The sequence below is a fragment of the Schistocerca cancellata genome, chromosome 5, assembly GCF_023864275.1.
Source record: "Schistocerca cancellata isolate TAMUIC-IGC-003103 chromosome 5, iqSchCanc2.1, whole genome shotgun sequence".
Lineage (NCBI taxonomy): Eukaryota > Metazoa > Arthropoda > Insecta > Orthoptera > Acrididae > Schistocerca > Schistocerca cancellata.
In genome coordinates this window covers 252,863,441-252,878,976 of record NC_064630.1, presented here as the reverse complement: position 1 = coordinate 252,878,976, position 15,536 = coordinate 252,863,441, and the positions used below count along the sequence as shown (strand labels likewise).

Sequence of the window (15,536 nt, the reverse complement as noted above, 5' to 3'; positions counted from 1 at the left end):
TCAGGAAAGATAGATTAGGCAGAGTTGGTGGTGGAGTGTTTGTGTCTGTCAGTAATGGTTTATCTTGTATTGACGTCGAAGTAGATACTCCGTGTGAATTGGTATGGGTGGAGGTTATACTTAACAGCCGAACTAAGTTAATAATTGGCTCCTTCTACCGACCCCCAGACTCCGATGATATAGTTGCTGAACAGTTCAGAGAAAATTTGAGTCTCATAACAAATAAATACCCCACTCATACGGTTATAGTTGGTGGGGACTTCAACCTTCCCTCGATATGTTGGCAGAAATACTTGTTCGAAACCGGTGGTAGGCTGAAAAAATCTTCCGAGATTGTCCTAAATGCTTTCTCCGTAAATTATTTCGAGCAGTTAGTCCACGAACCCACGCGAATTGTAAATGGTTGCGAAAAGACACTTGACCTCATAGCCACAAACAATCCAGAGCTAATAGAGAGCATCATGACTGATACAGGGATTAGTGATCACAAGGTCGTTGTAGCTAGGCTCAATACCGTTTCTTCCAAATCAACCAGAAACAAACGCAAAATAATTTTATTTAAAAAAGCGGATAAAGTGTCACTAGAAGCCTTCCTAAGAGACAATCTCCATTCCTTCCGAACTGACTATGCAAATGTAGACGAGATGTGGCTCAAATTCAAAGAGATAGTAGCAACAGCAATTGAGAGATTCATACCTCATAAACTGGTAAGAGATGCAACTGATCCTCCATGGTACACAAAACAGGTCCGAACGCTGTTGCAGAGGCAACGGAAAAAGCATGCAAAGTTCAGAAGAACGCGAAATCCCGAAGATTGGCTAAAATTTACAGACGCCCGAAATTTGGCACGGACTTCAATGCGAGATGCCTTTAATAGTTTCCACAACGAAACATTGTCTCGAAATTTGGTAGAAAATCCGAAGAAATTCTGGTCGTATGTAAAGTACACAAGCGGCAAGACGCAGTCAATACCTTCGCTGCGCAGTGCCGATGGTACTGTTACCGACAATTGTGCCGCTAAAGCGGAGTTATTGAACGCAGTTTTCCGAAATTCCTTCACCATGGAAGACGAATGGAATGTTCCAGAATTTGAAACACGAACAGTTGCTAGCATGAGTTTCTTAGAAGTAGATACCTTAGGGGTTGCGAAGCAACTCAAATCGCTTGATACGGGCAAGTCTTCAGGTCCACATTGTATACCGATTAGGTTCCTTTCAGATTACGCTGATACAATAGCTCCCTACTTAGCAATCATATACAACCGCTCGCTCACCGATAGATCTGTACCTACAGATTGGAAAATAGCGCAGGTCGCACCAGTGTTTAAGAAGGGTAATAGCAGTAATCCATCGAACTACAGACCTATATCATTGACGTCGGTTTCCAGTAGGGTTTTGGAGCACATACTGTATTCAGACATTATGAATCACCTCGAAAGGAACGATCTATTGATATGTAATCAGCATGGTTTCAGAAAACATCGTTCTTGTGCAACGCAGATAGCTCTTTATTCGCACGAAGTAATGGCCGCTATCGACAGGAGATCACAAGTTTATTCCGTATTTCTAGATTTCCGGAAAGCTTTTGACGCCGTTCCTCACAAGCGACTTCTAATCAAGCTGCGGGCCTACGGGTTATCGTCTCAGTTGTGCGACTGGATTCGTGATTTCCTGTCAGGAAGGTCGCAGTTCGTAGTAATAGACGGCAAATCATCGAGTAAAACTGAAGTGATATCAGGTGTTCCCCAGGGAAGCGTCCTGGGACCTCTGCTGTTCCTGATCTATATAAATGACCTGGGTGACAATCTGAGCAGTTCTCCTAGGTTGTTCGCAGATGACGCTGTAATTTACCGTCTAGTAAGGCCATTCGAAGTCCAGTATCAGTTGCAAAGCGATTTAGAAAAGATTGCTGTATGGTGTGGCAGGTGGCAGTTGACGCTAAATAAGGAAAAGTGTGAGGTGATCCACATGAGTTCCAAAAGAAATCCGTTGGAATTCGATTACTCGATAAATAGTACAATTCTCAAGGCTGTCAATTCAACTAAGTACCTGGGTGTTAAAATTACGAACAACTTCAGTTGGAAAGACCACATAAATAATATTGTGGGGAAGGCGAGCCAAAGGTTGCGTTTCATTGGCAGGACACTTAGAAGATTCAACAAGTCCACTAAAGAGACAGCTTACACTACACTCGTTCGTCCTCTGTTAGAATATTGCTGCGCGGTGTGAGATTCTTACCAGGTGGGATTCACGGAGGACATCAAAAGGGTGCAAAAAAGGGCAGCTCGTTTTGTATTATCACGTAATAGGGGAGAGAGTGTGGCAGATATGATACGCGAGTTGGGATGGAAGTCATTAAAGCAAAGACGTTTTTCGTCGCGGCGAGATCTATTTACGAAATTTCAGTCACCAACTTTCTCTTCCGAATGCGAAAATATTTTGTTGAGCCCAACTTTCGTAGGTAGGAATGATCATCAAAATAAAATAAGAGAAATCAGAGCTCGAACAGAAAGATTTAGGTGTTCGTTTTTCCTGCGCGCTGTTCGGGAGTGGAATGGTAGAGAGATAGTATGATTGTGGTTCGATGAACCCTCTGCCAAGCACTTAAATGTGAATTGCAGAGTAATAATGTAGATGTAGATGTAGATGTAGATCAGCAGGACAATGCCCGAGCGCATGTTGCAGGTCCTGTACGGGTCTTTCTGGATACAGAAAATGCTCGACTGCTGCCCTGGCCAGCACATTCTCCAGATCTCTCACCAATTGAAAACGTCTGGTCACTGGTGGCCGAGCAACTGGTTCGTCGCAATACGCCAGTCACTACTCTTGATGAACTGTGGTATCGTGTTGAAGCTGCATGGGCAGTTGTACCTGTACACGCCATCCAAGCTCTGTTTGACTCGATTCCCCGGCGTATCAAGGCCGTTATTACGGCCAGAGGTGGTTGTGCTGGGTACTGGTTTCTCAGGATCTAAACACCCAAATTGCGTGAAAATGTAATCACATGTTAGTTCTAGTAGAATATATTTGTCCAATGAATACCCGTTTATCATACGCATTTCTTCTTGGTGAAGCAATTTTAATGGCCATTAATGTAAAAGAATAATACCAGCTTCCTGTCACGATGATATGTTGTTAAGATCTGTTGCCAGCTATCACGTGATCTGCATGTACTTACACTAATCCGTGTTAATCATCAGATGTAGGCCTGCTACTAACATAATATTATTCTGACTTGCTGCATGGAGAGTTCACAAACCACCGTTACTTCGTTTCGAATACTTTGTATGTCGGTCGATGTTACCCTTTACCACTGCTTCGTTAGATTGTCAAGAGACTGTGCCACTTCGTCAGCTTTATTATGAACAACATATCATGCAGCGAACTACCCTAACCGTCTCGAAAAAATCGGAGCCACTTCCGTATGTAAGAAGGGTAAAAATATGCGCCAAATTGTGTACCAATATTTGAATAATTCTCATGAATGGCAGCTTGCCTTAATTGTGAACAATTGTGGCTGAGAGAAATATCCCTTTAGTGTTAGGATACAGGATTACTGGTATGCTGCTTTATCACTGACGCAGATTAAATATCAGAACGAGACGACATTAAATGCAACGAGCACGTAAGATCAGTTGCAGTGATGCCGAATGACCAAGATTTGCAAGGAAGTTTAATGAACCTGTAAAAGAAACACAGCACAGAACGATTCTTGAGTACTCCTAGAAAGTTTGGGATCCACACCAGGTTGGTTTACGAGAAGACATTGAAACAATTTAGTGACGTGCTGCTAGATTTGTTACCGACCGGTTCGATCAGTGCGAGAGAGTTACGGAAATGCTCCATGAGCTTATATTGGTATCCATGAGGGAAGTTCAGAAAACCAGGATTTGCGACATGGTATAAGACGATTCTACCACTCCAACGTTCTTCACGCATGATGATAAAAGGGGCGAAAGAAAACAGATTAGGGCACGCAGAAATGTGCGCAGGTAATCCTATTTTTTGTCTCGCTATATTAGCGAGAAGAAGAGGAAAGGGAACGGCTAGCAGTGGTACAGAGTACCCTCCGCCGTACACTAAAGAGCGTCTTACGGAGTATATACAACAATGTTCCGTTTATCAGCATATGGATTACACAGCTTGCGCATTATCTAGCTACCTTTCGGGGATTTTTGAAGAATTAAAGATGCGGCCTCAAATATTATTGTGCGATTGTTAGCAACATTTTCGAAGGGAATAGAAATTTTTAGTTGCGAAGACGTACATGACGAAAGCATCCGCGGTTGGTTAATTAGCGATGTCTCTGAACCGGGATTTGAGCGGCTATGTGACGCGGATGTACTGAGCAAAGTGTATCCGTTAGAGGGAGACAACGAAGATGAGGCGATCGAGAAATCCATTATCACGCATACCGAGGCACTGAAATACATTGATCTGTTACTAGAGAATGCAAGGTAAAATTCATTTGACAGTACCTATTACCACTGTTCTGTTAATGAAATAAATAAATAGTACCTATTACCTACGGTGGCCGTTTCCATCTGGTCGCCTTGGGGAGTCGGAGTGTCCAGAGTCGCTGTACAACCGCCTGTGAGACTACTACCACGGGAAACATGCGTCTTTAACATGCGCAGGAAAAGAAGTGATAAAGACCATAACAAAAGGCTATTCGCAGGAACCAGTGTGTGGTCCAGAGTTTTTCGACGTAGAACTGGAGACCACACTACACTATGTGATCAAAAGTATCCGGACACCCCCCAAAACATACGTTTTTCATATTAGGTACATTGTGCTGCTGCCTACTGCCAGGTACTCCATATCAGCGACCTCATTAGTCATCATACATCGTGAGAGAGCAGAATGGGGCGCTCCGCGGAACTCACGGACTTCGAACATGGTCAGGTGACTGGGTGTTACTTGTGTCATACGTCTGTACGCGAGATTTCAACACTGTAAACATCCCTAGGGCCACTGTTCCCGATGTGATAGTGAAGTGGAAACTTGAAGGGACACGTACAGTACAAAAGCGTACAGGCCGACCACGTCCGTGACTGACAGACGCTGCCGACTGTTGAAGAGGGTCGTAATGTGTAATTGGCAGACATCTATCCAGACCATCACACAGGATTTCCAAACTGCATCAGGATCCACTGCAAGTAATATTACAGTTAGGCGGCAGGTGAGAAAACTTTTATTTCATAGTCGAGCGGTTCCTCATAATCCACACATCGCGCCAGTAAATGCCAAACGACTCCTCGTTTGGTGTAAGGAGCGTAAACATTGGACTATTGAACAGTCGAAAAACGTTGTGTGGAGTGACGAATCACGGTACACAATGTGGCGATGCGATGGCAAGGGGTGATTATGGCGAATGCCCTGTGAAAGGCATCTACCAGCGTGTGTTGGGCCAACAGTAAAATTTGGAAGGGGCGGTGTTATGGTATGGTCGTGTTTTCATGGAGGGGGCTTGTACCACTTGTTTTGCGTGATGCTATCACAACACAGGCCTACATTGATGTTTTAAGCACCTTCTTGCTTCCCACTGTTGAAGAGCAATTCTGGGATGGTGATAGCATCTTTCAACACAATCGAGCACCTGTTCATAATGCAGGCCTGTGGCGGAGTGGTTACACGAGAATAACATCCCTGGAATAGGCTGACCTGCACAGTGTTCTGACCTGAGTCCTACAGAACACCTTTGGGATGTTTTAGAACGCCGACCTCGTGACAGGCCTCACCGACCGACATCGATACCTCTCCTCAGTGCAGCACTCTGTGAAGAATGGGCTGTCATTCCCCAAGAAACCTTCCAGCATCTGATTGAACGTATGCTTGCGACGGTGGAGGCAGGTGTCCGGATACTTTTCATCACATAGTGTATAGACAGCGGTAACCTAAGCGACCTAATTCCTTTTGCAGATGACGTGTTGTTCGTTGTAAACTGTGATTCGGGAAGAATCACAGAAGACAAATGTAACGCAGCACTCCATGAACTTGAAGGATGATGCCGAAGTGTTAAATTATGACTAGCACCTCACAAAACTATGTACCTCCTGCTGAAAGGGACCCTAGCAAGAAATACTGAAATAAAATTAAACGATGTAATGATTTCATGATGCGTTGTAACGAGGCATCCATCAATCGTTTGAGCCTTGTCCCGCAGTTACGCAGGGTCAGCCATCGTTAATCGGATTTGGCGTGTTAATGTTTAAGGGGTGCCAGCCGCGGTGGTCTAGCGGTTCTGGCGCTGCAGTCCGGAACCGCGGGACTGCTACGGTCGCAGGTTCGAATCCTGCCTCGGGCATGGGTGTGTGTGGTGTCCTTAGGTTAGTTAGGTTTAAGTAGTTCTAAGTTCTAGGGGACTTATGACCTAAGATGTTGAGTCCCATAGTGCTCAGAGCCATTTGAACCATTTTTTGTTTAAGGGGTGACCGGATGCCCTTCCTGCCGCCACCCCGTACCCCCCAGGACGGAATCAGTGTACCCCAACTGTCTGTGTCAAGTGTAATCCATGGAAAAGTGCGAATGTGTTCAGATGTCTGCGAGCCGTGTAACTGAGGCGGAACATGGGGAACAGCCCGGTATTCACCTAGCGGGATGTGGAAAACCGTCTAAAAACGACATCCAGGCTGGCCGGCACATCGGCCTTCGTCGTTAATCCGCCGGGCGGATTAGATACGGGGCCGGCGCGCCTACTCGAGTCCAGGCAGCATTGCGTTAGCGCTCTCAGTTACCCTGACGGGTTGCGTTGTAACTGCGCATCGATGATTATTAAATCAAACAATGGAAAATCCAGGATGGAATGTAACAATATTATGAAAAGGAAAGTTGCTACTCGCCATATAGCGAAGATGCCGAGTCGCTGATAGACACAACAAAAAGACTCTCACAATTAAAGCTTTCGGCCATTGGCCTTCGTCAACTCTATGATTATTTCTTGACGAACATCGTAGCTCGGGACAGCATATAAAGGAGGCAGTTACAAAAGATACAAACGTCTTGATTCTTTCGAAACATTTATAACCCAGGAATAAATAATTAACACGTACATTTAGTGCTGTCGATAAAAGTGTGACTGTATGGCCTACTTTAGCTTCCTAGACAATAGGCTGAAATTGTGAAGAATAAATACACTCCTGGAAATGGAAAAAAGAACACATTGACACCGGTGTGTCAGACCCACCATACTTGCTCCGGACACTGCGAGAGGGCTGTACAAGCAATGATCACACGCACGGCACAGCGGACACACCAGGAACCGCGGTGTTGGCCGTCGAATGGCGCTAGCTGCGCAGCATTTGTGCACCGCCGCCGTCAGTGTCAGCCAGTTTGCCGTGGCATACGGAGCTCCATCGCAGTCTTTAACACTGGTAGCATGCCGCGACAGCGTGGACGTGAACCGTATGTGCAGTTGACGGACTTTGAGCGAGGGCGTATAGTGGGCATGCGGGAGGCCGGATGGACGTACCGTCGAATTGCTCAACACGTGGGGCGTGAGGTCTCCACAGTACATCGATGTTGTCGCCAGTGGTCGGCGGAAGGTGCACGTGCCCGTCGACCTGGGACCGGACCGCAGCGACGCACGGATGCACGCCAAGACCGTAGGATCCTACGCAGTGCCGTAGGGGACCGCACCGCCACTTCCCAGCAAATTAGGGACACTGTTGCTCCTGGGGTATCGGCGAGGACCATTCGCAACCGTCTCCATGAAGCTGGGCTACGGTCCCGCACACCGTTAGGCCGTCTTCCGCTCACGCCCCAACATCGTGCAGCCCGCCTCCAGTGGTGTCGCGACAGGCGTGAATGGAGGGACGAATGGAGACGTGTCGTCTTCAGCGATGAGAGTCGCTTCTGCCTTGGTGCCAATGATGGTCGTATGCGGGTTTGGCGCCGTGCAGGTGAGCGCCACAATCAGGACTGCATACGACCGAGGCACACAGGGCCAACACCCGGCATCATGGTGTGGGGAGCGATCTCCTACACTGGCCGTACGCCACTGGTGATCGTCGAGGGGACACTGAATAGTGCACGGTACATCCAAACCGTCATCGAACCCATCGTTCTACCATTCCTAGACCGGCAAGGGAACTTGCTGTTCCAACAGGAGAATGCACGTCCGCATGTATCCCGTGCCACCCAACGTGCTCTAGAAGGTGTAAGTCAACTACCCTGGCCAGCAAGATCTCCGGATCTGTCCCCCATTGAGCATGTTTGGGACTGGATGAAGCGTCGTATCACGCGGTCTGCACGTCCAGCACGAACGCTGGTCCAACTGAGGCGCCAGGTGGAAATGGCATGGCAAGCCGTTCCACAGGACTACATCCAGCATCTCTACGATCGTCTCCATGGGAGAATAGCAGCCTGCATTGCTGCGAAAGGTGGATATACACTGTACTAGTGCCGACATTGTGCATGCTCTGTTGCCTGTGACTATGTGCCTGTGGTTCTGTCAGTGTGATCATGTGATGTATCTGACCCCAGGAATGTGTCAATAAAGTTTCCCCTTCCTGGGACAATGAATTCACGGTGTTCTTATTTCAATTTCCAGGAGAGTAAATAAATTTTCTCTGTAAGACTGTGGAGAAATCCATAGAGTTTAATAAACTAGCCTGCCTATGTTTTGTTGACTTATCAAAGCCTTCGATAGTGTTAGAAAAAAAGATATGTTCCAAAACTCAATCGTCTAGAGAGTGTCAATGGGGATCGTAAAAATCAAAGATATACAGAGTGTCCCAGGAAGAATGGTCAGAGTGTCCCAGGTAAACATGGGCTATAAAATGCATCCTTAAAAGCTATGAGCATTTCTTCATCTTCGAAGCTGTGCAATACATCTCTTCTACAGCAGGCTATTTGCTTTCCGTATTTTAAGGAAAGTCAGTATGGACAAAAACAAGAAAAAGTTGTCAAGTAAACATGGGTGCTGACATGCATACCCTTAGAGTCATGAGTACTCTTTTTTCGCTAATGTGAAACACATCTCTTCTGCCGAGCAAGTGCTCGTAGCTCTTAAGATATGCGCTTTAGAGGCCATGTTTATTGGACCTTTTTTTCTTGTTTCAGTCTTTACTACCACCAGCCAAAATATGGAAAGCGAAGAGCTTGCAGTAGAAGATATTTGTTTCACAGTGTCGAAGATGAAGAAGCTCTTAATGTATGCGTCCTGGAGCCCACGTTTACTGGACCTTTTTGCTACGAATGGTGGTTCCTGTCGTATCCCTGAATATTGACCAGACCCCTGGGACACACTGTATATACAGGTAATAAAGCTATAATTAAAACACACGAACGATTGAAAGATAAAATTATGATACATAAAGGAATTAGACAAGGAGAATGATTAAGCCTACCCCTGTTCAAGTTGATAGTGGACCAAATAACTGATGTTGTAAGAGACGACCCAGCATATAAAATCTGAAATAAAGTCTTAAATGTTGTAGGTTGTGCTAATGATGCTGTACTGGTTGCAGATACTGAGGATAATTTGCAAAGTTAACTTCGCCCGTTCAATAAACAGCCGAATAATATAACTTGGAAAATTCATCTAAAAATTCAAAGTGTATGGTAATATGGTAAGTTTTATATATGTTTTCTGTTATTGTAAATAATTCACATTTACTGTACTGGGACAAAGATGAATGAGTGCAATGCATGGGTAGTGAATAAGATCCTTGACTCTGTGTTCAGTTCTATCTATGGTTGACTTGCTAGTCAGTCAGTTGTGCAACACTGGGGCATTCTTATTTGAGATGTGGTAGCGAACAGTTAAGTTTTTCAGTGAATGAAATCTCTTATTTGTAAATATTAAACAAACTATCTGGAATACTTCATGATGGAGTTGAAAACTCATTTATAATATTTTGTTGTTCTTTATACTGATGGAGAAGATTTTAGAGGCATTTTAAAGGTAATGAGAGAATTTTGTAATTGTTAGAGTCTTCTAATGTTGTGCGGTCTCTTTGTCAATAATCAGAGTTTCATTTCTTGAGAACGATTTCCTTTAGTGACCAGGCCTTCTCCATGATTCATACCAAAATTTTAAATATTCTGTCGTGTTTTCATTGCAGCTTACGCCACACTGCCAAACAGATTGTTTCTGACAAGTAAAAAGAAAGAAGTTAGTAGTGAGAAGTTTATTTTCTTTTAGCTGCTGTATCTGCTGATACGTATTTTCTTTCGAGAACGTCAGTACTCTAGAGACAAAAAGAGCATGCTGAGAAAGATTTAAGTCACGTTTATTTCAAGGCAGATTTCATCTTGTAGTCATGAGCGAACAATGTTTAGTCGAGATTGTCAGGTGTTGTGCTAGCAAGCAGATTAATTTTCAGTGCACAGTGTTAGTAATCTCAAAGAATTTCTTCCAGGTAAAGTAGTAATTTATTTTTGTGGATATTCAAAGTCAAACATTGCACTTCATTACACGCAACGTTGATAATTTACTTCGTACAGTTTCAGTTATATGGTTTTCATTGAGCACACAGTTAGTTTCTTTTGGCATGTAATTGGATTCACTTTCTTTATTTAAAATTTTTCATTTCATGAACTTTAAATTTGTATTGCATGAGGTTGTCTACATGCGCTAACACAAACTACCAACAGCCAGTTTTGCTCGGCAATTGAATACGATACCTAATGTAGATTATACAAGAGAAGAAAGTTTTTGAAATCAATATATACACTCAGCTTTCTCTCACATATAGACAATATTTCATAGAAAGCTTAGAGAATCAAAAGCACCTCTTAGTTGTTAATTAGAAGTAGATGGTCTGTTAATCGAACAAGTAATTTGCTTTGATTATCTAGATATTGTTAATCACCAGTTACAAAGAGTTAATCGTGGAAGAGAAGAACCAAGTCAAAGGCAGTAAGGGTAGCTAGTTGCTTGCAAAATACTGTATGGAGAAACAAATCTATGAGAACTGAGGAGGAAATAAAAATATATAAAATCATCGTGCATTCTGTTGTGACACATGCGTCAGAATCTAGAATGGAAACGAAAAAAATGAAATAAAAGTTAACGGCAATAGAATTGAGAGTACTAAGACAGATCCAAGGATTAACAACGTTTGGCAACAGAACAATATTATAATAAGAGATGAGTGTGAAATACAAGATATAAATAAATGGATGAAGACTAGAAAATGAAATTGAAAGGATAATGGGGAAAGGTTGGACCCACAAGACTAGCTAAGATTTGTAAACATAGACGACAGCATGAGAAACGACTGCCTGGACGACCATCCAGCAGATGGGACAACAGTTGGTCCAGTAATCTACTGAATGTGGCCAACAAACGGGGAGATGCTTGTCATCAGCAGCATAAGATGAAGTAAGTAAATAAATATAGCGATTATCTGAGTCTTCTGGAAATCAGAACTATCCTCAGGAGAAACGCGAATGACAAACAGAGGGAAAATGGGAGATTATTTCCCGAAAATGATCTGAAAACAAGTGTCTGGAAGCAGTATTTCTGAGGCGTGATTTTGCATATTATTTGTCAGTGTCCGATAAGTAACTCGCAAGTAAAGCAATGGGCTTTCAACTGTGACATGTGGTATGTTTTGAAAATACAATAAATAGCATTGTTATTTATGGATTATGTGGTGTCACCACCAGACACCACACTTGCTAGGTGGTAGCCTTTAAATCGGCTGCGGTCCGCTAGTATACGTCGGACCCGCGTGTCGCCACTGTCAGTGATTGCAGACCGAGCGCCGCCACACGGCAGGTCTAGTGAGACGTCCTAGCACTCGCCCCAGTTGTACGGACGACTTTGCTAGCGAAGCTACACTGACAAATACGCTCTCATTTGCCGAGGCGATAGTTAGCATAGCCTTCAGCTACGTCATTTGCTACGACCTAGCAAGGCGCCATTATCAATAGATATTTAACTAGTGATGCCTGTACCTTCAGACCGATGGTCTCCAATTATGGATTAAAGTTAAGTATTCCAGCAGCAACGTACCTTATTGGCTATATTAATTACATTGTCATTTTCCAGACCTCACGCCAGCCTGCGTGAGCTTAAAAGCGTGCATTTCGGCCTCCTCTAGCAACACGATGTTGGCTCTTCTGCCAACACAATAGATTATTCCATTACTTCCTGGTAAAAAAAAATCCATATTTAAAGTTGAATAACAAGTACATTGGTTTTTTATTCCACCGATTTTTGTTTATTTCAAACTAGTTTTCGGCTTTTGGGGCCATCTTCAGGAAACAACTGACCAGTGTCTAGAAGGGACTTTAGTTCATAGGTAACCAAACAATATAAGCAAGGATGCAGTGCAATTGCATGGAGTGTTGTGCATCATACCTGTTTCATAACTTTGCAATTACTCTTTACCGAATAGACAATAGTAACACAATAAATAATTAAACTACACATTATTACAGGTTATGGTGTTATAACGCCAAAGTTTGTGAGGTCTTGACACTGACTGAGAAACGGTTAAACTGAGTACTCTTCATTTGGCCGAGCGGTTCTAGGCGCTTCAGTCTGGAACCGCGCGACCGCTACGGTCGCAGGTTCGACCCTGCCTCGGGCATGGATGTGTGTGATGTCCTTAGGTTAATTAGGTTTAAGCAGTTCTAAGTTCTAAGGGACTGATGACCTCAGCTGTTAAGTATCATAGTGCTCAGAGCCATTTGAACCATTTACTCCTCATTTATGTTTTGCAAGAACATGTTTTTAACACTGTACGTTAAACTTTAGGCAACGGACAATATTATACACAATAATTAAAATATACAATCTTACTGTATTACAGAAAAATAACATGTAATAATATAAGACTGTGCATTTTAATTATTGTGTGTAATATCGCCTGTTGCCTAAAGTTTAATTTACAATATTGAAATACATATTGTTGTACAACATACATGAAGAGTGCTCAGTTTAACAGTTTCTCAGAAAATTTCAAGACTTCACAGACTTTAGCTTTATAAACATTTAAACTGTAATATTGTGTAATTTCATTATTTACTGTGTTTATTGTTGTCCTTTGTGTAAAGAGTAATTTCAGTGTTAAGAAACGAGTTTGATGCACAACAGTTTACGGAAATGGATTGTATCTTTGCCTACAATATTGGGTTATCTACCAACTATTGTCTCTTCCAGGCGCTAGTCAGTTGTTTCCTGAAGATGGACCAATAAGCTGAAAACTAGTTTGAAATAAACAAAACTCAGCAGAACAAAAGCAGTGTACTTGTTATTTAGACATAAACAGTAAGTAGCAGTTTCCGGTAAAGAAATGTGTTTTTCTTATTATCTGTGTTTTCCGATTATCCACGCAGTCTCTGGTCCGCTATAACGCGGATAGTCGGGAGCCAGTAGTATGTAGATGTAGGTAGAGAGACAGTGCTCGGATAAGTGGCTGTGCACCCCCGTACTCACCGAGTAGCACGGCGAGGCTGAGGCAGGTGACGGCCGCGGACGCCATGGTGTGGTGTGCCGAGATGTGTTGCCAACAGCTGGCCCGCGACCGCCGCTTTATACCGCCCCAGACCGCACCACGGCCAGCACCGGGCCTGACCCGGCGACCCCTCGCCGTGATGGACGCCCTCCGCTCGCGCCGCTAACTGGCGACCAGCTTCAAGTCCGGCCACAGCCTGCCTGAGAAGGACTGCCCGTGGCCTCCGCTGGCAACGTGACCTCTGTTCCTCCGCGTCACCGACCCCTGGCACCGCGCTGCCGGCTCTCCGCTCTAAGGCACGTGCCATCTCTCACCTTACTGTGCAAACACTGTTGCATCGCAGGTGGACGTCCGGTCGCGCACCTAACACTGCACCGACCAAAATAATATCATTTTGCGTCTGCAGGAAAGATAGTAATTGTTGTGTCTAGACAAGACAGCCTAGACACAATGCGAGGAAGCCGAAAGGCACGTGCTTAAACTCACGCAGGCTGGCGTGAGGTCTGAAACAGGATACGTAATGAATGCTATAAAGAAAAGTACGTAGCTTCTGGAATACTTAACTTTAATCCACATTTGTAGAACATCGCTCTTGATGATACATTAATAGAATCTCAATATCTATACTGGTAATGGCACCTTGCTAGGTCGTAGCAAATGTAGCTGAAGGCTATGCTAACTATCGTCTCGGCAAATGAGAGCGTAATTCTCAGTGAACCATGGCTAGCAACGTCGGCTGTACAACTGGGGCGAGTGCTAGTACGTCTCTCTAGATCTGCCGTGTGGTGGCGCTCGGTCTGCAATTACGACAGTGGCGACACGCGGGTTCGACGTACACTAGCGGACCGCGGCCGATTTAAAAGCTCCCACGTAGCAAGTGTGGTGTCTGGCGGTGACACCACAGTAATATTCCGTTTGAGACGCTGTAGTGTGCCACACATTTCGCCGCACTATCTTCCTGGAGAACTGAGTGAGGTTACGTGAAGTTCGTGTTATTTAAGTACAAATATTGCAATTGATTTTAAACTATCTTCCCGATGAGTTAAAGATTTGAAATTTTAAACATAACTCAGAAATGTACGGTAATGCAATATTAACCCACTTTATTTTCCGTCTGTTCCACAGAGGTGCGGGGTAGGGGTGAAAAAGGTTGATAACTCCACACAGCTCAGTTGCCATGCAGGAGTGGCAAGTCATGCAGGTAGTACCGGAATGCATCCAAGCGGTGCGCGAGTGGATGGGATGGCTGAGCAGAGAGAGTGGGAAAAGGAGATGGACAGAGAGGCGAAGGAGGGGGAGGAGGTGATGTGTAATATATATGGCATCCACATATATCGACAAAATATTCACGTAAATAGCTAGTACACACTGTAAGTAGGCTGTTTAGGTTTTTATACTGGTAACGCCACGTAGCGCTCTGTATGAAAATCACTGGATGTGCTGTGTGCAGTCTGTGGCTGGTTGGCATTGTTGTAATATTCGCTATTGTAGTGTTGGGCAGTTGGCTGTTAACAGCACGTAGCGTTGCGCAGTTGGAGGTGAGCCGCCAGCAGTGGTGGATGTGGGAAGAGAAATGGCGGAGTTTTGAGAGCGGATGATCTGGACGTGTGTCCATCAGAGACAGTAAATTTGTAAGACTGGGTGCCATGAACTGCTATATATATTATGACTTTTGAACACTATTAAGGTAAATACATTGTTTGTTCTCTATCAAAATCTTTCATTTGCTAACTACGCCTATCAGTAGTTAGTGCCTTCAGCTGTTTGAATCTTTTATTTAGCTGGCAGTAGTGGCGCTCGCTGTAAGGCAGTAGTTCGAGTAACGAAGTTTTTTGTGAGGTAAGTGATTGATGAAAGCTATAGATTATTGTTAGTCAGGGCCATTCTTTTATAGGGATTTTGAAAGTCAGATTGCGTTGCGCTAAAAATATTGTGTGTCAGTTTAGTATTGATCAGAATAGGTAAAGAGTGAAATGTCTGAGTACGTTCAGTTCTGTTCAGTTGTTTGAAAATCAAATAATGTAAGAGGTTTATCAGCACAGTAATTCATTAATTTTTCTAAGGGGACGTTTCATAGTCTACAGATCCATTAAACAATAATTTTATGATCTACTTTCTCAAAAAA

General features: G+C 43.9%; 1 protein-coding gene across 2 annotated transcripts in view; it reads right to left on the bottom strand.

The window, feature by feature from the left end:
- The window catches only part of LOC126187850 (uncharacterized), a 47,377-nt gene extending 33,810 nt beyond the window's left edge, over window positions 1-13,567 (bottom strand). The window contains exon 1 of one of the 2 annotated variants that reach the window (XM_049929164.1): window positions 13,393-13,567. In XM_049929164.1, the coding sequence (XP_049785121.1) occupies window positions 13,393-13,438 (46 nt within the window). In that variant the 5' untranslated portion in view covers window positions 13,439-13,567. The remainder of the gene's footprint in view (window positions 1-13,392) is intronic. The other variant, XM_049929163.1, reaches the window with a different exon arrangement.
- Window positions 13,568-15,536: the final 1,969 nt, after the last annotated feature.